Here is a 24,952-nt window from a genome sequence, read left to right as displayed (position 1 = left end):
CTGTAGTTTTGTTGTTGCTTTTTGATTTGGCGATTTCCAATCACTGTAGTTCTTCAGTGCAAGTTCCATAGGTTAGGACAGCTGGCTGTGGACCTGGACTACTTGATAAATCATCTACTTGAAAATATGATCATTTATCCCTGGGCTGGGTAAAAGTCAAAGATCCTTAAGGTATATATAGCTATTTGAGGACCTGAGAAGAATGAATATATTTATTTAAATGTTAGAAGCACAAGTTAAGCTACATGAAGATGAAGTACAGATCTACCTCATTCTTTGAAACTTTCCCTCTCACAAATAGCCAAAAAGCACTTCCTGACAGTCACAATGAATAATGCTGTTTAGAAGTCAAATGTGCAGGAGCTTCTTCCTGTTACCTATGTACACACAAAGATATACAAAGATGAATTACGTTCCCTTTCTTAAAGAATCATTACTTTAAGACTGGTTGTTAGAGAAATTTGAAAGGAAGAGTCTGATCATCAGTGGTCGCTGGGGTGGTTTTCAAATCCTTTCCAAATTCTCTGAGATCACCTAAATTGGGCAGGAATCAAGGAAGATCAAAAGGGACAAGCTGAGTCCACACTCCCAATTCAAGGAGAAAAAAAATCTGTTTTTATTGATTTAGTTTGTCCTTCATGGGAAGATCTACCTCAAAGCAAAAAGGAGAAAGAACTGTTAAAATTAGTGTATTATAAGAAAGAAAAAATCATATCTGTAGTAAAATCTAAAAGGAAATTTTACACACTTGTTTAGCCAATTAGTTCCGTCTTTAACCAAGGATTATTGAGTACCTACTTGTGATAGCCACTGTTCTAGGGGCTCTTGAGATATATCAGGACAGGGCAGAAATCTCTGCCCTCTTGTATTCTGGAGGGAGAAAGAAAGACAATAAACAGTGAACAAAGTAAATGAAAAAAAAATTAAAGTAGGTTAGAAGATAATAATCATCGTGGAAGAAAAAGTAGACTGGGAAAAAAAAAGAAAAACTAGACTGGGGTATGATAATTCAGGAGAAGGGCAAATTGTAGTATTGAATAGGATAATCAGAGTAAGTCTCTTGAGAAAGTGCCATTTGAACAGAATCTTGAAGGATGTGAGGGTGCTACCCAAATACGTAAGTATTTCAAGGTAATTATGTTATTTTCTAGCAAAGATATTATATAGGAAGAGAAGTCCCTAATTAGCTTTTCCTTGAAAATCTGGTCTTCAGGTGACTAAGTGGTTTCCTATAAACCCAACTCATATATCACTCTATGGAGTTCTTACTGAGGCAAATCATTAATTCACAAAAAAAGTTTTCTCTGGAGGGTTACTTTCAGTCCCTGAGAAAATATTTACCTCCCTGTTCCCTTCAGCCTGCAAATTTGTGCCTAAAAAGCAGCACTTTGCCAATGAACTCCTACGTTTTTTTAAAGGGGAGACAAGTCCATTTCAACTTCATCATTGTATGGAAGAAAAAAAATGAAAATGTAAAGAGTTACAGAAATATCTAAATAATTTTAAGTACAATCAACCTTTAATGCTTTAGTGTACCAATACTCTTTGTAGTATGGGCCATCAGGCCAATGAGGTCCAATTAGTTATAACTTAAAACAATCACAGAATCATAAATTATAGGTATTTATATGATGGACAGAAGATATTAAGAAATTAATGTTGTTTTTTAAACCTTTGGCAGATTACAGATCATTAGTTTTAAAATTCATTTAATCTAAATACTCTAAACAAGTATCTTCTTTTATTTCATTGCTACAATCAATAAAAACCATCTTCTAAGTACTTATGCAATTTGTCATGTAACATATCCTTGAGAGTGGAGTATTTTTATTAGCCCGTATCACAGATCATAAGATTTATATAAAGTAAGGCTATATTACTTGCCCAAGGACAAATAAAGGATCTGAACCCAGGTCTCATGACTTCATGGACTCCTACCCATCACACTATCCTGCTCTCTTATTATAAAATAAAATTTTACACCACTAAAAAGGAAACCTTGAAATGAGAATCAATAGCATCCTCTTTAATACTGATTGGTTTCCTTCACACTACCTCTAAATTTATTTTGTAAGAATAAGAATATGAAACCTTCATGATTATCAGTGTGTAACTAAAGTCTTTAAAGTTTCCTTAAGTTTGGTTATTCTCTACCAGTTATTTTAGTTCAAATTCTCCACAATGTTTTGTCTATCATAACAAGCAGTATCTCCTATCATGCCTTATAATCAAGAGTATCATTTTTAGATGATCTTGTAATGTTCCTTCCTGTTCCAAATTCTATGATTATTTTTTAAAGACTTTATTTTTTTTTAAAGACTTTATTTATTCATTTGAGAGAGAGAGCACGAGTGGGGGGAGAGGCAGAGGGAGAGGGAGAGGCAGACTCCCCACTGAGCAGGGAGACCTATGCGGGGCTTGATTCCAGGACCCTGAGATCATGACCTGAGCTGAAGGCAGACGCTTAATCATCTGAGCTACCCAGGCACCCCGATTCATTTTTTTTAAGATTTTATTTTTATTTTTTTATTTTATTTTTTAAGATTTTATTTATTTTTTGAAAGAGAGAGTGAGTGTGTGTGTACAAGCGGGAAGGAGAGGGAGAAACAGGCTTCCCACAAGCAGGGAGCCCAATGCGGGGCTCAATCTCAGGACCCTGAGATCATGACCTGAGCCGAAGGCAGACACTCAACTGACTGAGCCACCCAGGCACCCCAAGATTTTCTTTTTACAGGGCCGCCTGAGTGGCACAGTCAGTTGAGCATCCAACTCCTGGTTTTTGTTCAGGTTGTGATCTCAGGGTCATGAGATCCAGCACCCTGTCAAATCTGCTTAAAATTCCCTCTCCCTCTCCCTCTGCTGCTCCCCCCACCAAAATAAATAAATATTGGAAAAATAAAATATTTTATTTTTAAGTAATCTCCATACCCAATGTGAGGCCTGAACCCCGAGATTGAGTCCAACACCCCACCGACTAAACCACCTAGGTGCCCCCAAAATTCTATGATTCTATTTAAAGATCCTGATTCCTTTAGTATATGAGCTAAGAACTCTGGGAAATTACAATTTTCTTTAAAACCACTGGCTAAAACAATTTAAAAAAATATTCCCTCTTACCAACCTAAATGTGTTGATGTTGTTTTTTGAACAAAATCTAGATAAATAAAAAATATTTTAAAATGGACAGATAAGATAAAAATCATTATTTTGGAAAAGGAATCATCCTTTTATTTTATTTAGTTAGTTAGCAAATTCCATGCCCAATGTGGGGCTTGAACTCACAACTCTAAAATCAAGAATCGGATGCTCCACTGTCTAAGCCAGCCAGGCACCACAGGAATCATCCTTTTTAAAGTCTAGTATGCCATAATTAAATTTTTTTGCTATTTTTGGTCTTAGTAAAGCATCTAAATTTATATTTATACTACCTCATTCTTAAAAATATTAGACTGTGGAGAGTCCTTTCTGTGCTCTTCTCCAAGGATAAATTAATCTACTACAAGTCTAATAAAGCCCTTGCTTAGTTTATTAGTTATTCAATGTCACCACTGTTTATAGAATGTATGAAGACATGTGCAACATCTCATCCCAGAGCTAAGAGTGTAGAGATTCAATGGAGCTGGGACTTATTAGTAATAACTATAATGACAAAAATGATTGAATTACAGCAAGAGATAATACATAAATATTTACTTTAAAAGTAATTTTTCTTGATTACACCCAGAAGTGATAGGCACGTAGGCTACAGAAAAACTAAAAAAAATTCCAAATTCTAGTCACATAAGCTTCTATGTATGTCATATTGATGAATATACTTATAAAGATCATGAAGATATTTAATGCCTGATCTTATAAAGTGAAATTCTAGTCTTTCCATGTTCTATAACTGTGAATGAGGAGCATTCCCTGGTACTGCAACAGTAAAAGCAATAACAGATAATTCAAAATAAATTACTGCTTAGTTTGCAAATGCACAAAATGTAGGCATTTCAACACAGTAAAATTCTGTCAACATTCACAAATGCTTCTGAATAATGAAGAATACTTATTATAAAGTTAAATAAGGAAATATGATTTAAAAAGCCATACAGAAGAAAAGAAATAGGATATTTTCAAAATCAAATTAGATCCACATCAGAAACCACAGTAAAATGTATTTAAAAGTTATAAAACAAATATGCATCATAATGGTGATTTGAAGTTGGATACTTCATACACAAATTAGCAATGCAAGAATTGAAAGATGGTAACAAAAGTTATAGAAACAAAGGAAAATGTATAAAAAATACTAAATGCTTTTTTCTCCCCCTAAATATTAATAATATCAAATCTATTTTAAGAGTAAATATAATAAAATGTTAGTTGTGGTGTGACATTACAGATAAAATTTTAAAACACATTAACTTTGATATTGCTAATTGTAGTAGAATCCATTATATCTACTTATTGATACAATTAGTTTTGAGAAAATTTTATTATTTTTTTCATAAATTACTCTATTTTAAGATCTTGATTTTCACTAATACAAAAAAGCTTAGGTCCTTTTACAATAATTTTATGCCTGACAGCTGTATTTGTAATACCTTGGCCGTCTAGAAATATGAGAAACCTGGATAATCAAACACTTATTGTTTCATTTGAAATGGTCAAATGGACATTTACTTTGCAAATATGCTGCAGATTTTATGAAGGGAGGAACAGTAAATATGCTCATATCACAAGATAAGACATAAATTTTGGCTCTTTTGGAAGTTTGCAATTGAAACCCAATCTATACAGGTTTTTTGGTACATTACAGTTGATACAGTGAGATTTAAAACAACAACAATAGCAAAAAACAAACAAAAACCTCATGGAAACCACATAAGATAGCATAACATCAGTTCTAACTTTCGGGAAATTTTCTGTACTGTATGAATAATGAAGGCTATAAAATTAGTTGACACTGTGACAACAAATCACATTAAAATTCCTGAAAACCCTTAAATACAAAGATACATTGACTTCACTTCCTTACAGACCCACTGTGGTGCATATGCTAAGGTATATCAAAGTGATTATCTTCAGAACGAGGCCTTACCAAGAAAGAAATACTGCAGCTCTGGAAAAAGGATATGGATGATAGGCAACAAAAGAAAGTTGACAGACAGAGAAGAGAGGATTCCATGTAATTTGTTGCTACAATTCTTTTCAGTTATTTGCCTAAATTTCCACTTCCTTTGCCACCCTTTACTTTGTCCACTCCAAACCCTCCATGTCTTCCTCTACATCTACCTCTTCCAATGTGCAACCCCAACCTCACACACATAAATCCTTAAGTCATGAAAATGGTAAATTCAAGATACAATATGAAAAATATTCTGGAAATACAATGTTTAAAAAGAAAGTCAAGCTTCCTGCCCTCATGGAGCTTACATTCTACTAGGAAAAATTAACATTAAATATATAATCACTCATATAAATATATAATTACAATTAAAATGACTGCTATAAAGGAAAATACAAGTCTCCAATCAAAGCACCAACATAAATTCATTATTAACATTAATTATTCATAGCTCCTGAGCTATTAACCAGCCACGATGGCTGGATTTGCAGTGTAACTTACTTTTTTGGTATTTTGATTGAAATGGTCATTCGTTTCTCTCAGACAACCATTAGAGTAAAGTATGAGTAAATAATTACTGAAATGAAACAATCAGTTAAACAATTATGGAAAAAATAAAAACAGAAACAAAAAACAACTCAATTCCCAGGCAAATAAACAAACCTAAATTCTAAGGAGAATAAATTCTATGGAGAATAAAGTCAGCATTGTCAATGGTCCTAAGAATACTAACGACAAATTTCAAGCTTAAAAAAGAAAGCAAACACAATTTTCACAAAACCCATTTGGATCCATCTAACCACAACTAGCAGAAGCAAGGTTGGCTCTAGATAACACCTTTCTTCAGCTATCCCAAAGAAAGCTGTGTTGAAACCAAGTTTATTCCTAACTGCATCCAGTTAAAGGTGTATTTGAAAACAAATACAAATAATTAACTCTAAAGTTTGAAGTAGAATGACCAATTGAAAATATGAGGCAAGATGGCCTATGGGAAGGGTGAGAAAGCTTCCATTTCATTCATTATGATTCTGCCAGCACATAGCAATGATCCTTAACACGTCTCCTTAACATGGCTTAGCTGTTCTTGTCATGTACACATCATAAGGGATTCTGCAGTTTCTAAACCCTGAAAACTTAATTAGGGAGTATGAAAGGACCCACACCAACTATGTAAGGATACATCACAAAGTGGTATCAGTGCTTACCTCTAGGGAGAAGACTGAGGAGGATGAAGAAGGTTAACAGGAATAATGTTCTCTTTAGATGAGTTTTTTTTGTGTGCTTTTTTGTTTGTTTGTTTGTTTTTAAGAAATAACATTCATCTATCACTGGGCATTTAAAAATTTAGAAAATATTTTAAAATCCATACAGAAAAAATCAAAATGATAATGTTCTTGAATCCAGTTTTGCCTCTGGACGCAAGAAAAAAAGAAAGAAAGAAAGAAAGAAAGACATTAATGCAGAGATGTTCATTCCAGAGTCCCTGAATTCACTACTGCTAAAGAAGGCAACAGTGTCAAGAAAAATGCTCCAGGATTATACTGTGGTGAAAATATTTGGGAAGCATTAATTTACAATGCAAATAAATTATTTCAGAGTGGACAGGTTTAACACCTATTTTATGCACAACTAGGATTTAACTTGATATTGAAGCTACAGTGGAAAGTTTCTAGGTATTTTTTGATTCCTTCGACATGTGGCACAGGACAAGGAGAGCTACCTAAGGGAAGCCCCTGATTCATGTTATCTTTATCTTTTCTGAATGTTAATCACATTTTTTTTATCATTTTCAGCACTTCCATTCTGTCATTTATACTAACTTATCCACATGTTTTCATTTCCCTAATAAACTGAAACTCTTTGAATGTGCATACCATGTCATAGTCAAGATTGTATTTTTGCTCTAGAATACAGATTTGTTGAACTGATTTACAATTAAAGAAGACTTACAAATCATGTTTCTCATTTCTATACATCTAATTAACCAACATGTAAAGGTTACCACTCTGATTTGCAAAATATTCAAATCTATCTTAAAATCTTCTTTCCCCATTTAACAACAAAAATCATCCTGGTTCCATTAACAGAAGAAAAATGTAGAGGAACAACCAAATTCCTGCACTCTGTAGTTTTGTGCTGACTGAGGAATAAACTTCAATGAAAACTGGTGAAGTAAAGTATGTTTGACACACATGCCAACAGAAAACACTTAAGACTGACATAATAAAACTGAATGAAATTAAGTGACACTTAGCATTAATTACATCAAAACAAATATCAGCTGAGTATAAACATGAATTATTGTGTATGTAGAGTTAAATGGTTATAGAATTAAAAGATTATTTTTGAGTTACTTTTTTACAACATAACGTATATGTGTATGTATATTTAGGAAGTTTGTGTATATACATGCATTCATACATATACAAACACATATGCATATAGGTCACTCAGTCAGTAAAATAAAATATAAATACAGTTCCCTCTATGACATCCTGAATCCTCTAAGAAGGAACATGGTAGGAAATGCCCACTGAGAAAGGGAAGTAGATGAGAATTCGACATAAAAAGTTTAGAAAACCTCCCAAATGGTACATGAAATCTCTAAAACAATTGATAAATACTGCCATTTGTGTAGTTGCTAGAAGGCTTAAAACAATATTAAATTATAATATTGGAAATGGTTGACCAAAACACAAACTGCAATAGCATATGTTCTCTTAATTGGCTCAAAATACCCAAGCAACATTTGTTTCTAAAGCTCAATTTTACACATTTAAAACTGATATCATTTCTTACTTATTGCCTGGCTCATGTTCAGGTGCTTTTTCAAGCAGAAAAGTTTCCCTGCTAGATGACACAAACGTAAAGGTGAAGAACTGTGAGCTTTTGTCCTAATTCAGATTTAGACTCAGAGCACAAGAAAATTCAGAGAATTTAAGAATAAGACACATTCCTGCATTAAAAATAAAAACAAAACCCATGAAAACCAAAAACAAAACAAAAACAAAAACTAGAGACCAAGGGCACATTCAGTAATACATAGTTAAAAATGGTTAATTTAAAGGCTATGATACATATTTACCATGTTTACGTATCATTCACTTCCTGTTAATGAAAACACTAAACACAATGTGGATGGCTCTAAATGGCAAATTAAGCATGCTTTTAAATCTAGCATCAATGCTGTCAAGGAGTACACATGCCTGACTTACCAAGTGATGCAGAAATGTACACCTGGTCGATAACGTTCTTAAAACAAAGTTAGTATGTGCAAAAGAAAGAACAGGCTTGTCTTGTTTCTTTGTCTCTTTCACAGTACTGCCTTTTCAAGTTATTGTCGAATTAATGTATATATAGACATCTAGCAGGCAACAAGGCGATGAGCGCACCACAGTACCATTTCAATGCTGCACATGCTTAGACATCCCAAAGCAAAATGGCTGGGGCAGGTGTGCTCCCGAGTTAAATGTTTGAGGATGACATATTTATGGTGACTACACTCATCATTTAACTACCATTAAATGATACTGCAAAAAAAAAAAAATGATCCTGAAACCTGTAGCTAATTTCTAAATATACTAATTATATAAGCAGCCGACGTGGAAAAAATATCACCCTAAAGAGCAAGAAAAAAAAGAGTGAAACATTTTGATGCATTTTTCTTACCTTCAATTAATAAAATATTCATTAACACTCATACCTACCTCCCAGTGCCCATTACTAATGCAAAAAGGTCTAAATACATTTTCATAATGTGTATACACTGTAATTCATACAGATGATATTAAGAAGAAATAAAATAATGTAATACCTTTACTTTTACCTATGGATTTGATGAAATGGTTCCATGAAGAAAGGGTTTCCATACAAAGAGAATAAAAAGAGAAACAACAATAAGAATTATGAATATATGTAAATGCACCATCTTTGAAAATTAAACAAGACAAGAAAGTATAAATAAGGGTTTGAAAACACATGGAGATATAATCAGCACATGTTGAGAAATCTGCCTTCTTTTTTAAGGCAACATGCAAAAGAACTGAAACACCCATGCTCACTTTAAAAGATTACACAAAAAAGAAGATACACAATGACTGTAGCATACGTAGAAAAAGTATTGATTCTGTGAAACACTATACTCAGCATTCTAGAAGCCAGAAGCCAAAGATGTCTGCATGTTCCCAAACTGCCATGCATGGGTGAAAAATGGACTCTTTTTGGTACAGTACATTAAACTGAATATGATATTAATTTCTGATGGTTCTCGGTTTTTCTTTACTATAGCGACCCTTAACTGCATATGCTTATAATTGTATGGAAACTTTCAATCACAAATTCTTATGTCTCATTTATCTGCAGATATTATAGTGCAAAGAATGAAGGAAAATAGAAGTCAAAGGAGCAAACCAAAATCAAACCAACAAATAAAGGGGAGAAAAACATGAAAAAATGTGAACAAAATTATGTATTATTTTGCAGCCAGATAATTTGCAAGCATTTGCCCATCCTTTGCAGTGATGGTTTAAAGCAGCTACAGAACAAGAAAACACTGAAAGCAGAGTGGAAAAGGAACAGAGCCCATACCTTGGTCGCCCATCATCAGGTGCGCCAGACCTTGAAGGGAAACAAGAGCACAGTCAGCAATAAACAAGGGAGCATGGGAAGGCAGGGTCGTCACGGTGACAAAAATGTTCAGTGACAGACATCTTGTTTCCTATGAGACATGTCTGTATCACAGAGGCAAATCAAAAAGCATTCTTTCAACCCCTGGTTGGAATGCTTTGGGGCAAAGAGTTACAGTACTGCAATTTAAACATTGGCATACGCTGCCCTGTGTATTTCTTCGATGTATCAGTTGGAACAATCAAGAGCATAAAAGCATGACTTAAAATCCAACCAATCCCTTAAATATTGCATCTGCCCTTTGTGCCCTTTGATGAGACTGTTTGGAACACTGCCACCACAGGGCTTCTTATTCTTTGGTGATGAAATCATATTTTTAAAAACCCAAAGAAATATCTGAAACATGGGCTGGGTCTGATCTTTTTCCCCTCATCAAAAAATGAGAATTTTTATAATTAAATTAAAAAAAATTCCTTAGTCACACTGAAATGATAATGCAGAAATGTCTCCTTGTCTGACACATGTAGCAATTGACTAAGCTTGTTCAAATACAAAAAAGACTATTAAACATGCAGCTGTAAAGTTGGATTTTACTACAGAATGATGTTTTTAGGAAACAATGGATCAGTTTTAAATAAGCTTAAGTAATTTTCCATGGAGAACAAAACTATTTAGTCTTTTACTTAAACATTATCTAAATACTAAACTATGAGTTAATGTGAATATATTTAATCATGTTTTATATTTTTATATAAATCATAATTTCATCAAGGAAGTCTTCAAAAATAATACTGAATTCCCTTTACTTAAATTATTTATTATCTGTTACTTGACAGTTTACTTCAGTTTGAAGATCACTCCTTTTCTAAAGAATACTGCTAATGTTCTTTTAAAAAACTCTCTCATTATCTCACTTTTTACTGAGAGGCTTTAATTCCTAGTTCTTTATTTCATATTCGGAAACAAAGCTACTCCTCAATCCATGTCTATTTCAAGAATATGGGAAAATATCGGAGCGACATAGTAATACATACAGCAATTTCAATAGAATTTATATTTCACTTCCTAGTGTTATTTCAAATATATTTGAGACTTTATTGAGCTACATGATATTATACACCACTTACATCATACTGAAATCAATTTGCATTATTTCCTTAAAATTTTAGGAGTATTTAAACATCCCTGTGCAGCAGATACAATTACAAATCAACATATAATCAAAATATGAAAACTACTGAATACAGAAGTTTAATGTTTCTGTAATATAACTTTTTTTTGTATTTTCAAACTGATTGTAACAAAAAAAATTACAGAGGCAGTTAAAAAAGTTTATGATCTGTTGGTTATTCTGTGTAGGTTATATAATTTTTCATCCAATTTCATTTTAAAACTACTATACATATTTCCTGAAAATAGTTTATAATTTTGGTAGACTAAATCAGGGCATGATGTCTGCATAAGATCTAACTTTTAGAAAATATATAAAACACTTCAAATAGTGGTTTTGAATACCACCTCAGTAAGGATGGAAGTTAATAAATCTCAAAAGCATTCACATTCCTCATGCTAGACTTTCTTACCTCTAAGGGAGCTCCGCTATATTGCCAAAGTCAAGTTATAAATAGGAATGTTACAATTATGATTGAATAAACTTTATTACAATAGTTTATGGGCCTATACTCTGAAAATGTTGTCAAAATTTTTCATGGGATGCATGTGTGAGGAAAGAGGCACTCAGGCTTATTAGGCTGATTTTAAAGCTCCTGGAATGCAACTGGATTTAAAGAGAAAGAACAAAAACATGGAACATTTTACAGAATGGTTAAGGAAATGGAAAAGAAGTTGAAAAGATACTTATTAAAAAAATTCAATCTCAATTAACATGCATAATATAAATGATACTGATTTTGAAAGATGTCAGACCCTCAGGGTAATATCATCTTTATCAAGTGCATATTCACATACTATTAAAATTATAGTATAGAAAAACAGAAGCCATATACAGAGCCAACATTTGGAAAAATAGTCACTGATGATTACTTTTGAAATCTTAATCTATTCTACTTAAATAATGGAATAGAAATGTTCAGCAACTAAGCAACTAATGTTCAGCATGTATTTGTGAAAGTATCACAAATAATATGCTGAAGGCTGCTATTGACCCAACTTTGTATTACCATGAGTTGCTCTTTGAGACATCAAATCTTACTAACTTTAACAGCTATCTGTAACCTCAGATGGGAAGTCTTTTTCTAAGACACATCATTCTGTAGAAATGTTCGTTATTTTTGCAGAATGGCTCTATTTCAAAACAGTGCAGCAAAATAAAATGCATTAAAATTATGTTAAAATATGTTAAAATAAAAATGTTAAACACTTCTCAAATATAGACATTAGTTAAATGTTTATGCAAGAATTGTTAATGCTGTGATTATATAAGTTGATGGAGCATCAACTTCCCTCTCACAATTCTTTGGTCTATCTAGAGATAGATTTGTTTGGCAGCACACTGACTTATACATTTAAGTTCTTTAAAGATAAGAATGTTGAAATATACTTTAGTTTGTTGGATTCTATAGGAAAAATGTGTAACTTTCTCAAAGTGGCTTGACCGAGATAATTTTGAAAAAAAAACTCTAATAAGTATAATAGTTTTATTTAACAGACACAGAATATGACAAATATACTTACCAGTAATTATGCTGGAGTGCTGTACACTTTCATTTCCAATGGCCAGTGGCTTATTTTTTAATCTAAATTTATGCCTCTTATAGTCAATGCTTTATTCTGTGTTCTTTATGTAAGTCAAATCATTTGAAATTAAACTAATGAGCTTGAGGTGATGTAATGCTAAACATCTCCAAAAGAAAATAAATCATTTTGATCAAGAAAAAAATGGAAAAAAGATCATGCACTGTGTTCTGAAACTGCAAAGAAATACTTTCTCATTTAAAATAAAAGAAGCAGGATTGTATCATTTTTTCCACATAGAACACTGCAATAAGTATTTTAAGTTTTACATGGGATGCTAGAATCCATCGAGGACTGGAGTTAAGGCTGAAGGAGTTTCATGTACTTAGGGGCTAATGGGGTTGAGAGTGCATGTTCTATTATGAAAAGTGATACACAATCCAGAAATCAACAAGTGCTCAGTTCAACTTACCGTCTAAATTTGAGATGTACTCTATTAATACTAAGAAATAAAAGGCAAATGAGAGTTGGAAAATAAAGTTGAAAGCACCCACCTTCCACATTGTTGTCTTCTGAAAGCACATGACAAGGAGGGAGAGAAAAGGAAAAACATTCATTAAGCAGCATGCAGACTGGACCTTTGCCTTTGCATGTCTTCCTCATGCAAGGCACCAAACACATCATGCAAGTGCTCCATCACTACCGTTCAAAGGGGAAAACAAAATCATGGGAAGCAGGTTCCCACCTACTGGCAGCATTTAAAGAATGTGAGACAAAATTTTGGTAATACTGCCATGTCCTGAGCAAGGAAATGTAAAAAGTCTTTCACTGTCCTGTGTAAAATAAACATTCTTACATGATGTGGCTTTCCTAGGCAATTATTTTTAAAGCCTTATTTCTTTATTTATCTATTTACAATTCCAAAAAATTCTATTCCTAAACACTGATTTGGACTTGGATAAGATAAAGTTCCATGCCAAGAGCCATGAAATTTCACTTAAAAGATACTTCACTTGTACAAAATATGTAATCCATTTACCATCATGGCCTTTAAGTATTCCTAATACTTCAATTTCTTTCCTTAAACACAACATAAACCTATGTAACTGAAATTTATAATATGGCTTATTTATAGTGTGTTCATATTTCATTGCAAATAATGGTAGTTTATTGTAATTTGTTAAAAAGGCTAATTTTCAAAACTGTTAACTAGAAAAAGTAATCCTTGCAAGGGAAGTCCATTTGGGAGCTGTTCTTTAGGCAAAATTTATCATGATTTATTGACTCTGTACTTCTGTTTAAGGGTGGGAATTTGAATATAGTTAATATAAGGACAATACTTGGTAAACCTTCCTTTATGTTTCATATAACCTACATAATATTTACATATTTTCATATATTTGTGTGTATTTCCATATGTGCACATATATACGTGTATATATATATATACACACACAAACACACACACATAATTCAAGCAGATTTTGCATGTATTTCCTATACATAAACAATGCAAGTGTATGGGATTTAAACTATTTTTAAGTAACTACTAGACAATTCATGTATTATTGATACACAGGGCTTAGCATCCAGGTAAGAAATGGAAGAGACAGCTGTTTTCCAGGACTAGACAACAGCAAGGTTTCAGGACGTATCAAATGTTTCCAATAATAAAACAGAGCCATGTTGACATTTCTAGTCCCATTCTTTTATTTAATCAGCTGTAATTTTAAAAGTGGTTATTTGATCAAAAGCATTTATAAAGAACAAAACAACAGTTAAGTGTGGGAACTTGGAGAAAAACAACTTATAAATGGGCCCTGTAATAAGGTTCAACAAATAACTCTTTCTAATGTTAAAGTTACTAATGAATTAAAAATCATCAATTTTGGGGCGCCTGGGTGGCTCAGTTGGTTAAGCAACTGCCTTCGGCTCAGGTCATGATCCTGGAGTCCCAGGATCGAGTCCCGCATTGGGCTCCCTGCTCGGCAGGGAGTCTGCTTCTCCCTCTGACCCTCTTCCCTCTCGTGCTCTCTATCTCTCATTCTCTCTCTCTCAAATAAATAAATAAAATCTTTAAAGAATAAATAAAATAAAAATCATCAATTTTGTTTAAAATCTATTAGCTGGAAACTGAAATATCAACATAGGCACATTTATTGATGGGGTCCTAACATATAACAGAAAATAGTAGATAAATGTGGACAATAGCATCTGGACAAAATACTTGGTTTGCCAGAGTTTATTTTAAAAGATATAACAACAAAAAAAGACAAATATTTGATATGTGATATTCATTTACTGATTGGTTTGGTTTCTAATCTGCTAAATAAGGAATTAAGACTGAATTTGCTACTTTTAAATGGCTACTCTGACATGACATGGACACAAATATTAAAGATTTATTTTACTACACTGGAAATTACACAAAGATACAGGTCATTTCAATGTTTAAGACACACTTTCATTTTATGTTAACCACCCTTTGAAATTCTATTCCCCATTTAAGATACTTGCTTAAAAAAATAAAATTGTTTAATACATAGGAGAGAACAACAAAATTAGGGAGTTCAGAGGAGAGACAGCTGTCAAAATAGTCTATCATTTACTATGGCTCTAAATTTCTGTAAACAAAGACTGGCAAACATGATTGTGAGTAGCACAGTCTCAGGAAAATGGTTTTTTGGTAAAGTGCTGCATGAAACTCTAACAGTAAACGAAAAATGAAAAACAAAGAACAGGCCCAGGCTCGACACCAACTTTATAAATGTGCTACATAAGATAAGGAAAGGAAGTTGTGCTATAATAAAATCAAGGTCATTGACTCGGATCCCCTGAGAGTTTTCTTCGTTCTCTGTTAACTAAGACACAAGGCCACAGGCAGCACCACTGATCCTGCCCTGCCATCCAGCATGTTTCTGAGTTTTTATTCAGAGAGAACCAGCTAACTAAAGGGACCCTTTGTATGTAAATCCAAGTCATGCCCAATGTGTAAACAAATCCTGACTTGACCAAGTTCAGAAAAATGGGCTGTCTCAGAAGATTTAGATTAAAAAAAAATAATAATCAGGAGTGCTTGCCGGGCTCAGTCGGTAGAGTGTGAGACTCTTAACCTCAGGCTTGTGAGGAGTTCAAGCCCCATGTTGGGCATGAGCCTACTTAAACAAATTTAAAAATTAAAAAAAAATTTTAATAAAGTACTAGAATAAAAGGAAGGGTAATATATTAACTCCCATATTTAAAAAAATAGAATAAAAGAAGAAACTGGCTTAGAACAGCCTATATTGACTTTCCATATATTTTTAGACTCAATCTTAGAGTTAAAAAAAAAAAACCTTCTCTTTACTTGTATCTTTCTATTCTACCCCTTTGGTATCCATTTGTTTGCTTTAGTTCATTTAAAATCTGTTAACCTAGGGGTACCTGGGTGGCTCAGTCAGTTAAGCATCTGACTCAATTTTGGCTCAGGTCATGATCTCAGGGTCCTAGGATCAAGCTCCACATCTGCATTTAGCAGGGAGTCTGGATTCAGAGATTCTGGAGATTATCACTCTCCCTCTGCCCCTACCCCTCAGAGATTCTGGAGATTATCACTCTCCCTCTGCCCCTTCCCCCACTCATTCACTTGCATGCTCTCTCTCTAAAAAAAATAAATTTGAAAAAAAATTTAAAAATCTGGTTAATCTAAAGATGATCCCTACATTATTGCATATTTTGCACGTAAGTATAAATAGCAGGGAGTGTGCTGGAGATTCTCTCTCCCGCTCTCCCTTTAACCCTCCCCTCACCTGCTCACTCACACACCCTCTCTCTCTCTCCTCTAAAAAAATAAATTTGAAAACATTTTTTTTTAATTTGGTTAACCTAAAGATGATCCTTACATTACTTCATAATTTGGACATAATTATAAATGGTGGTAGCGCTATAATTTATAATCATTCTCCAGTTGTTTTTTTGTTTCTCTTTCCTTTCTACTTGGTTTTTGAAATAAAAGAATATTGAGTTTAAAAAGAACAGTTTTCCTCATAACATCAACTTTTGCTTTCTCTTTGTAGATCTTTTGCAATCAAATAGTATTTTGATTTTTGACAGCAACAGAGAGGGGGCAAAATTTGGCATGCCAGAGTGTAAAGGTAAAACAGTATATTTTGCTTTAGTGTAAGGTAAAAAGCAGTCCATCCAGCCTTACCTGTGGACATTGTCAAGTTAGGGAAAAGCTCTCGGTTTGCAGAAAACCCTGGCTTCTTAATTCTGCTGACTAATCCTGCTGTGTACATGAAGTGAGTCTTAGTAAGCAACTTTACTATGATGACCATGCCACCTATAAAGATCACACTCATTTGTTTTCATTGTGAAAATAAGGAATAAAAGCAAGAAAAAGATACCTTAAATTTTCTTTTTCTTTCAGATAAGACATGTTTCCCTCACAAAAATGAGAATAGGCACCAGAACATCAGTCATGTTATGAATAATTTGTGTGCTGTTGACATGAAGGGAAGCTGCACATTGTTAAACTATATATTCTTGAATTACTTTAAAAGAGCATCTCCACAAAAAAATTTTCCTTTGACCCCCCCCAGCTTATAAGAATGCAAGGACAGTAAGTTTAATTTATCATGAGTGTTCTTTGCATATAATTTTAATTACATACTTCTAGGAAAAGAAAAATGAGTAAGGAAACAAATGCGTTTGCTTCAATATAAAGCAAATCAGGAATTTAATCATGACCAGTGGATAAATTAAAGTGTTATATAAAATATCAGAGGTAACTCCTTTTTGAATAATCAACGTTTAAGTTTAGCAATATTAAAGCCTTCACCTAAACCTGCAAGCAAGAGTAAACTTACATGCTTCATTTTATGTTCAAAATTGAGTGAAAGCAATCTGTCACCACTTGGCCGTTCCTTCTCTCTTTTGGCTTCCTTCCTTCTCTGCTAGTTGCTTGTGACCAGCAACTTTATTTTTCTTTGGCTCCCTCTCTCCTTCATCAAAACTGCTTCTCCTGCAGGTGACTTCACACCCAGATCTATGCATTCCAAAGTGGGGTACATAGTAACGAAACTGGTGGCAGTACAGGCCAGCAGAAAGAGGAATACAGAGGAAGATTTTATTTCCTTCTTACATACATTGAGCTTGCTGCCTTCTATCCTTGCCTTTCCAGCCCCTCACATTATTTTCAAGACTTAATCCCTCATTTGGAGGGTTAAATGCCAGTAGAGCAGAGTCTGGTTCCCATGGTGGCACAAGATGGAGCTTTGCTTTATTTTATTTTTCCTTTGGTGTTAACAGTGAAAGCCTTTAGAAAGCCTCAATCATCTGGGAATGCTTCAAGAACTGGGAAATGGAGGAAAGCATTGAAACTGTGGATTTGTGCAACATATCAGCTGGAGAAAGAGAAATGCTGGCCAGAATCAAGAGAAAGTTCAAACAGTAAAGAAGCAAAAATGTGCATTATGGAGGCTTATGGAAGGAAAGAAACAGCCGGGGCAGGAATGGCTAGTTCCAAAAAAAAAAAAAAAAAAAAAAAAAATTTAACAGGTGCCCTCAGCCACTTGTTTTAAATCTACCTAAATAGCATCCCCACCCAGCTTGCTGGAATCCCAGTCTTAGGGCATGAGGGGAACCAACTAGAATAGCTAATACTTTTTTTTCCCCTCTCTTCACTGTTCAGGAGTAAAAGAAGGGGTATCTCTAAACCAACGTGCAGCAGCAAGGACATTCCTGGCATCACACTTGGAACTATAAAAACATTTTCCCTAGCAACATTCTGAGCAACATCCAATTATACTGTTGGTAAAAAACTATGATTCAAGTATATTATGGAATTAATTTGACTCCTTTGTGAAGTGGTCTGAGAAGTTTACCTTGCCTGAGAGTGTGGTTTCTGTTGGAAAATGTGATATGAGTTTCAACTTATTTATTCAAAGAACTTTTGAAACAGTACTTTCTTAAGTTGCAAACTGTCTGTTTCTGTACCACACAGGTGTCAATTTTGTTACAAAGTTCGTGGCATTCAATTCAAAATGCTCCATCTTGTTAACAGGCAGAAAGGAAAAAAGGATGAGAGAGAGAAAAGATAATTGTATTGCATGTTCTTCGGGGACATAAGCTGTTCAATGGACCTGATGAAATATGTTGACATCTATTAGTCAAAATATTAAAATATATACAGAATGGCTCAAACTATACTGAATACAATTTCAAATTTTATTTTCATGGGGGACTATGACAAAAATTTTGTTTTGCTTTTATAGCTTCAATTCTTCCCTACAAATGTTAACTTTGAGTTAACATTGTTATATTAATTTCAATAGATGGACTTACAGAAGGAACATTATATATGAGTGACATAAAAACTGTGACAAGAACAGTCTACCCTGTTTCTGCTCAAGTCACTCATTTTTATTGTTTTATTGCTTACTTAGAAATAAACATTTCCTAATATGAAACTGACAGAGAAAATTGAGCACAGTGTTAGCATGTATTTTCCCACCCAAACTCAGTCATTGCTATACAACTTCAAAGAAAGTTGGTTGAGGTGAGGAGTGCTTCCTTTCTAAAAGTCTGAAGTTATCATATTTTAGAAAGGAGAGCAGGAAAGTTCTTGGATTAGAGTTGGGAGAATAAATTTAAATACAACCCTAGCTACCCAACTTACCACCACTTCTTATGGTTATATGGACATGCTAGTAATCAGATATGACTTTTCTTATGAACAAATGAATGGGAGATATCCTCTAGGTGTGTGGACCTGAAGAGAATTCTCCACATAGTGTCCTAGGTTCTCCAACATTAAGATGGAGAGTAGGTGAACTTCTGCTGAAAACCACTGATGGCCCTTCATTTGACAGAACTAACACAGGCTAGATTTATACAACTTTTTTCACCAATTATTTTATTGCAGAGAATTTTCAAGTAAACTTCCAAATATTTTTTTATTTTACTCATCTATACTTAGTTTCTCAGACCAGTCCAAAACAAATCTACTTCATTTCTCTGAGAAAAAGCAAACATATTTTAAGTATGGGCCTGTTGCATGAAAATAAGACTAAGTCAACCATAATGTAAAAAACAGTTCTAAATTTAGAGTTTAATAAATTAGATTTATAGACACTAAATAGAACTATCAGTTCTTCAGCGTTTTTAGTTTTCATTTTCTTCAGTATTTAAAACACTGTACATTACTTATACTTAAATTTTAAAAACCCCAAGACATTTACATATTTTATAATTCATGACTAATTTAAAGTTTAATAAAAGTCACTGAAAATCATTTTAAAGGAAATGGACTGTTTTTGTTTGTTTTTCTAAATGAGAATGTATGCAAAATTTTCTAGGAGTCTCCTGGAATTGACTAAAATATTACTATAATGACCCAAATACCTAGTTATCTTTCCAACTACAGCACATTTCAATAGGAAGATGATTGTTACAAAGAATTCTTCTGCTTCTCCAAAGCCTGAAATCATTTAGTCCAATAGCATCTAAGGCTGAAACATGAAATTACTGTTTTCAGATAAAAATTGGTCAAACAGCAATAGTTTACTATGGTTAAATCTAATATTTCTAAGTTGATGGTCTTCTCTGCCTCCTAAATATAATGTAGTAATATCAAGTTAAACCAAAACACTACTGAATTCCTGAGAATCAATCCATGGTAGTTACCCTTCTGGCGAGGGTGAGCACAGCATAACATATAGAGCTGTTGAATCACTATGTTGTACACCTGAAACTAATGTAGCATTGTGTGTCAACTAGACTTCAATCAATCAATCAACAGCAATGATAAAAAAAGGGAAGCAGAAAACAGAGTGAATGAAATTTTTATAAAATATTTCATAAAATATTATGAAGGTCTCAAGAAACTTGAAAATGTTCAAGAGAAATAAGAAATAATATACTAATACTTAGGTCATCTTACCACTTTAAATGTACTTGCATAAATATTGTCTTATATAATCTTTATATTATCTCATCAGTTAACCTGCTATGGCTGAGAGACTTGTCCAAGATACCCAAGTAAAAAGTAGAAGGTGCTAAGAGTGCATAGAAAGTATGTTTGAAGTCTCCTTGTCCAAGTTTGTGTGGATTTCAAAAATTGTTTTTAAAAGAAAATGAACATAAGGAATTTGGGTTATATAGGGTAATACTGGTATGTCTACTAAACCTGCATTATGTTCCTGGAACTATTACCAAAATGCATCAATTAGCATCACCTTTTTTTAAAGTAACATAATAAAGGAGTAAAAAGACTGTATTTATGATTTTTTTGACCCTTTTGTAAAAAGGCAGAAATATTTTTGGAAAATATTTCCTTCTTAATTGCATTTATGTGTTGATTCTATAAAGTTCAGAAAACGTTATACTGTTTACTATCCTTTATTGAAGAAAAGAAAATATCCTAGGACTCTTCTGCCCTGTGCTATTAAAATTATTTCCCAAAGGAAAAAAAAAAACAAAAACAAAAATAAAACAAAACAAAACAAACAGACTAAAAAAAACACATTTAGAGAATCTTCGCCCTACTTTAATAGCAAAAAGCAGACCAGGTTAGTGAATGTGTTGACCTGTGGGCGTTCTAACCACTAGAAATAAGAGAAATATTATCCATAAATTTATTGCTGTTGTTAAAATTTAAAGGCATGCTTATTCAGAGCACATAAAATTTCGCAACCTCTTTTTAAATATGTAAAATAAAAACACACTTACATTCCCAAACATTTTGGAAGGTTAGGTAATGTATGCATTTGCCACACAAAGTATATTTGCCCTTTCATTTTAGTTATAAAATGCAAATCTGATAAATTACTACTTCTATTCCTTTTACATATATGTTGTATAGTAAACCTGGGGACTGAGCAGCAAGTCCTAATCTTTTTTAAAATTTGAATCAGTACACAAGTAGGAAGAAAAACTAAATAGATTGTCCAAACTCTTATTTTCTTTAAAAGTAAAATCAAATATAATAACTTTATGTTAAAGACTAAGAAGAAAATAGTTTGTTCGTAGGTACAACCAATTCTATATTTTTTAGGATTTCATATATGTAGTTATTTGTCTTAATATCTAGTACTTAGGCCCATACGAATTCAAGCCCATGCTGCAGAGGGAGCCATGAGCTTGAATAATCTACGTTTATCTGCTGATTTACTGATCTGTAAAATCAAGTCACCACAAATACAAGCCTTTAAGGTAGCCTTATAATTCCCCATCTTATCTTTTCCTAAAATGCCATTCACCGCTTAAGAAAACCTGTTGAAATATGAAGAGATTTCTTTTTTGGACTCTTATAAAACACACTGAAATGTTAATTCCATCATACAAAACAGTTCATTTTATTTTTTAAAATGAAACTATATGAATGTGATATAACTAATTATTTCTTGACATTTGTGTAAACTGCTTTCCGATTACTGGAAAGTCTGAATTCTTTTTGACCCAAACAACTTTCAAAGACTGAATTTTCAAAATAATCTCATCAGGTTATAATTCATCACAAATTGCTTTCCAATACTATGCTATTGGAACCACTTCACATACTTCACGCTAGAGGCATACAAGCCACTGTACCATTTCTCTGACACATGCACACACACCCACTTAATCTGTTCTTTCATAAACAAATTCAAACTTAGATATTTTTCTCAATAAAAATATTTTCCTACAAAAGTTAATGTGGGTAGGGGCACCTGGGTGGCTCAGTCAGTTAAGCATCTGCCTTCAGCTCAGGTCATGATTTCAGCGTCCTGGGATGAAGCCCCATATCAGGCTCCCTGCTCAGCGGGGAGTCTGCTTCTCCCTTTCCCCGTGCTGTTCCGCCTGCTTGTGCTCTCTCTCCCTCTCTCTCAAATAAATAAATATCTCTTAAAAAAAAAGGAAAAAAGTTAATGTGGGTAGAATAAGAAACTATTTACAATAAATATTTGATAGTATCATCAATAATAACACAACTACTTCTTTACTCCCCTGAAAATATATTTATCTGCTGATAAGAAGCATTAAATAAATTATAAATTTCTCTAACTTTCCCTTTCTTCTTTTAACTTTACATGTTTGTCCATGTTAGAAGAGAAGAAAAGCATTTACTAACTCCACTGTCTAGTATGTTAGCCATCAGACTTATAAGCCTACTTACATATGTTAAAATTAATTACAATAAAATAAAATAATTAGTTTCTAAGTTGCAATAGCCAAATTCCACATTCTTGCAGTCATATGCAGTCATTGGCTACCAGACTGGACATCACAGATTATGAACATTTCTATCATTGCAGGAAGTCCTATTGGGCAGTATTGTTAAGGGTTTTAAATAAGTTATCACTTCTCTGGTAATATATTTTAATATAAAGCTGTTACATGATAAATATGTTGCTATTTTTGTTTATAAAAGGAAATAATTTAAATTCATAATGATATTTTTAAAGGGACACCTAAACTGATATTAGATATGGTCACTGAATTTGTACACTGAGAACTATATGATAGTTCCATTTTAACTTTAAAATAAAAACAAAAGTTGAGAAATAACTCTAACGCTAATATGTCTTTCGATAATATAAACTCTGGATAATTATTACTCTTTTCATCATAAGTCCTTTTTCTTAAGCCTCACAGATAATGAAAAAATGCTAAATATGTTTTGATTTTTAAGTGAAATTAAACAAGTAATCAAATAACTTTTCTCTTGATTCCTCCCCACTTCTCTCAGTATTCTCCCATAGGTCATTTAATATTATTTATCATAGACTTTATGTGTAAACTATATGATAGTTTAATAGCAACAGCAGTTTTTAGATTAGTAAAAAGTACCCTCCATCCCACAATCCCATATAATAAGTTCTCTTACATTTAATAAGTCAAAGATTTCCCTTTCTATAAAATAGGCCTCTTACTGAATAATACCCTATGGGAAAATAAAACAAATGGGCAAATAAAGTTTGGGATCAACATTTCTATAACAGTGAAATACAACAGGAAAGAAATATAAAAGAATAAAAAGAGCAGCTCAAACTTCTCGTTAATTCTATAAAAGTCCAAGATCCTGTTAAGGGGCTATTACATGATAACCAATGCATCACTGAGTAAGCAAATAAAAACTATGAATAGGACAAATAGAAAAATAACTCTGAATATGGAAGCATTAACTGTAGAGTAGTAAAAGAAAAAAAAAAAGTGGGAAAAATTTTGGAGATGAAATGATGAACTAACATGTCATATAAAAATGAGTACGATGCACAATAAAAAATTGAGTAGACCTAGAAAGTCTATTTTCAGTATTTAAAAAAATGTAGGCCTGCTCTTAAAGTTGAACACTGTCCACCTTATTATCAAAAAGTGTCATTTTTCATTATTGGTTAGGGACATCCAAACTCTACTTTTACAAGGTAAGGGAAATGAGGCAATATAAGAATAAAAACAAAAAAGTATTTATAATATTCACTATACACCTTAATAAATAACAATCTAGGTATCCCAAAAAGCTGTTGTTTGGTAAGCGAACTAAGTATTGAGAAGGACAGCTGATTTCTATAGATTACTGAGGTCATCTCACATCTTAGTCCAACCCAGATATTAGAATGGCTTGAAAGAGATTATGTGATATAACCATATATTTATCTTATTTTCAAAGAAGAAAATATATATTGCAAAACCAGAGGCAGATCCTGATTCAGTACTTACTATGGACTGAATGTTTATATCCCCCCAAAATTCTTATGTTGAAACCCTACTTCTCAGTATGATAATATTAGGAGGTGGAGCCTTTGGGAGGTAATTAGGGTTACATGAGCTTATCAGAGTGGAGCCCTCATGAATGACATCAGTGCCCTTATGAGTCCTGAGAGAGCTTGCTTCCCCTCTCTGCTCGCCACCATATAAAGATACAATAAGAAGTCCACAGCCTTCAACCTGGAAGAGGGCTCTCACCAGTCCTTGACTATTCTGGTACCCTGATCTCAGATTTGCATTCTCCAGAACTGAGAGAAATGAATTTTTTTTTAAAGATTTTATTTGTTTATTTGACAGAGAGAGACATAGCGAGAGAGGGAACACAAGCAGGGGGAGTGGGAGAGGGAGAAGCAGACTTCCCGCCCAGCAGGGAGCCCGATGTGGGACTTGATCCCAGGACCCTGGGATCATGACCTGAGCCGAAGGCAGACACTTAATGACGGAGCCACCCAGGCGCCCTAAATTTCTGTTTTTTTATAAGCCATCCAGTGGATGATACTTTGTTATAGCAGCCTCAACTAAGGCAGTACTATTTTAGATCTTGCATTACTAGAGAAAACTCACTGGTACATAAAATAATAGGACACAAAAACTTAATAGATTTCTGATATTACTACAGTAAATAAGAAAAAAAAACTAGTTGCACCATATGTACAGTATGTGGAATGGCTAATAGCTGCTAGCAACTGTAGATCATGGCAGTACCTAGTAGCTTAGGATGTGTATACCTTACAGCTGTCTGAAGTAAATTACGTTCAAAATGTGCAATGTTGTAAGTAATGCTCAACCTATGGGGAA

General features: G+C 33.3%; 1 protein-coding gene across 20 annotated transcripts in view; it reads right to left on the bottom strand.

The window, feature by feature from the left end:
- Positions 1–24,952, bottom strand: part of NRXN1 (neurexin 1) — a 1,124,404-nt gene that overhangs the window by 1,007,169 nt on the left and 92,283 nt on the right. For 8 of the 20 annotated variants that reach the window (XM_028103968.2, XM_028103969.2, XM_028103971.1 and 5 more), the window contains exons 2-4: positions 12,982–12,999; positions 9,695–9,724; positions 8,922–8,933 (exon numbers count right to left, since the gene is read on the bottom strand). The exons of 4 other annotated variants lie outside the window; for them this stretch is intronic. In XM_028103968.2, coding sequence (XP_027959769.1) covers positions 8,922–8,933; positions 9,695–9,724; positions 12,982–12,999 — 60 coding nt within the window. The remainder of the gene's footprint in view (positions 1–8,921; positions 8,934–9,694; positions 9,725–12,981; positions 13,000–24,952) is intronic. 8 more of the 20 variants (XM_088026200.1, XM_088026201.1, XM_088026202.1 and 5 more) reach the window with 4 other exon arrangements.

Source organism: Eumetopias jubatus, unplaced genomic scaffold (assembly GCF_037043125.1).
Source record: "Eumetopias jubatus isolate StellerSeaLion01/CBP00866 unplaced genomic scaffold, mEumJub1_p1.0 scaffold_9, whole genome shotgun sequence".
Classification (NCBI taxonomy): domain Eukaryota; kingdom Metazoa; phylum Chordata; class Mammalia; order Carnivora; family Otariidae; genus Eumetopias; species Eumetopias jubatus.
Note: the sequence above shows the minus strand (reverse complement) of the source record. Positions and strands in the feature narration are given on the sequence as shown.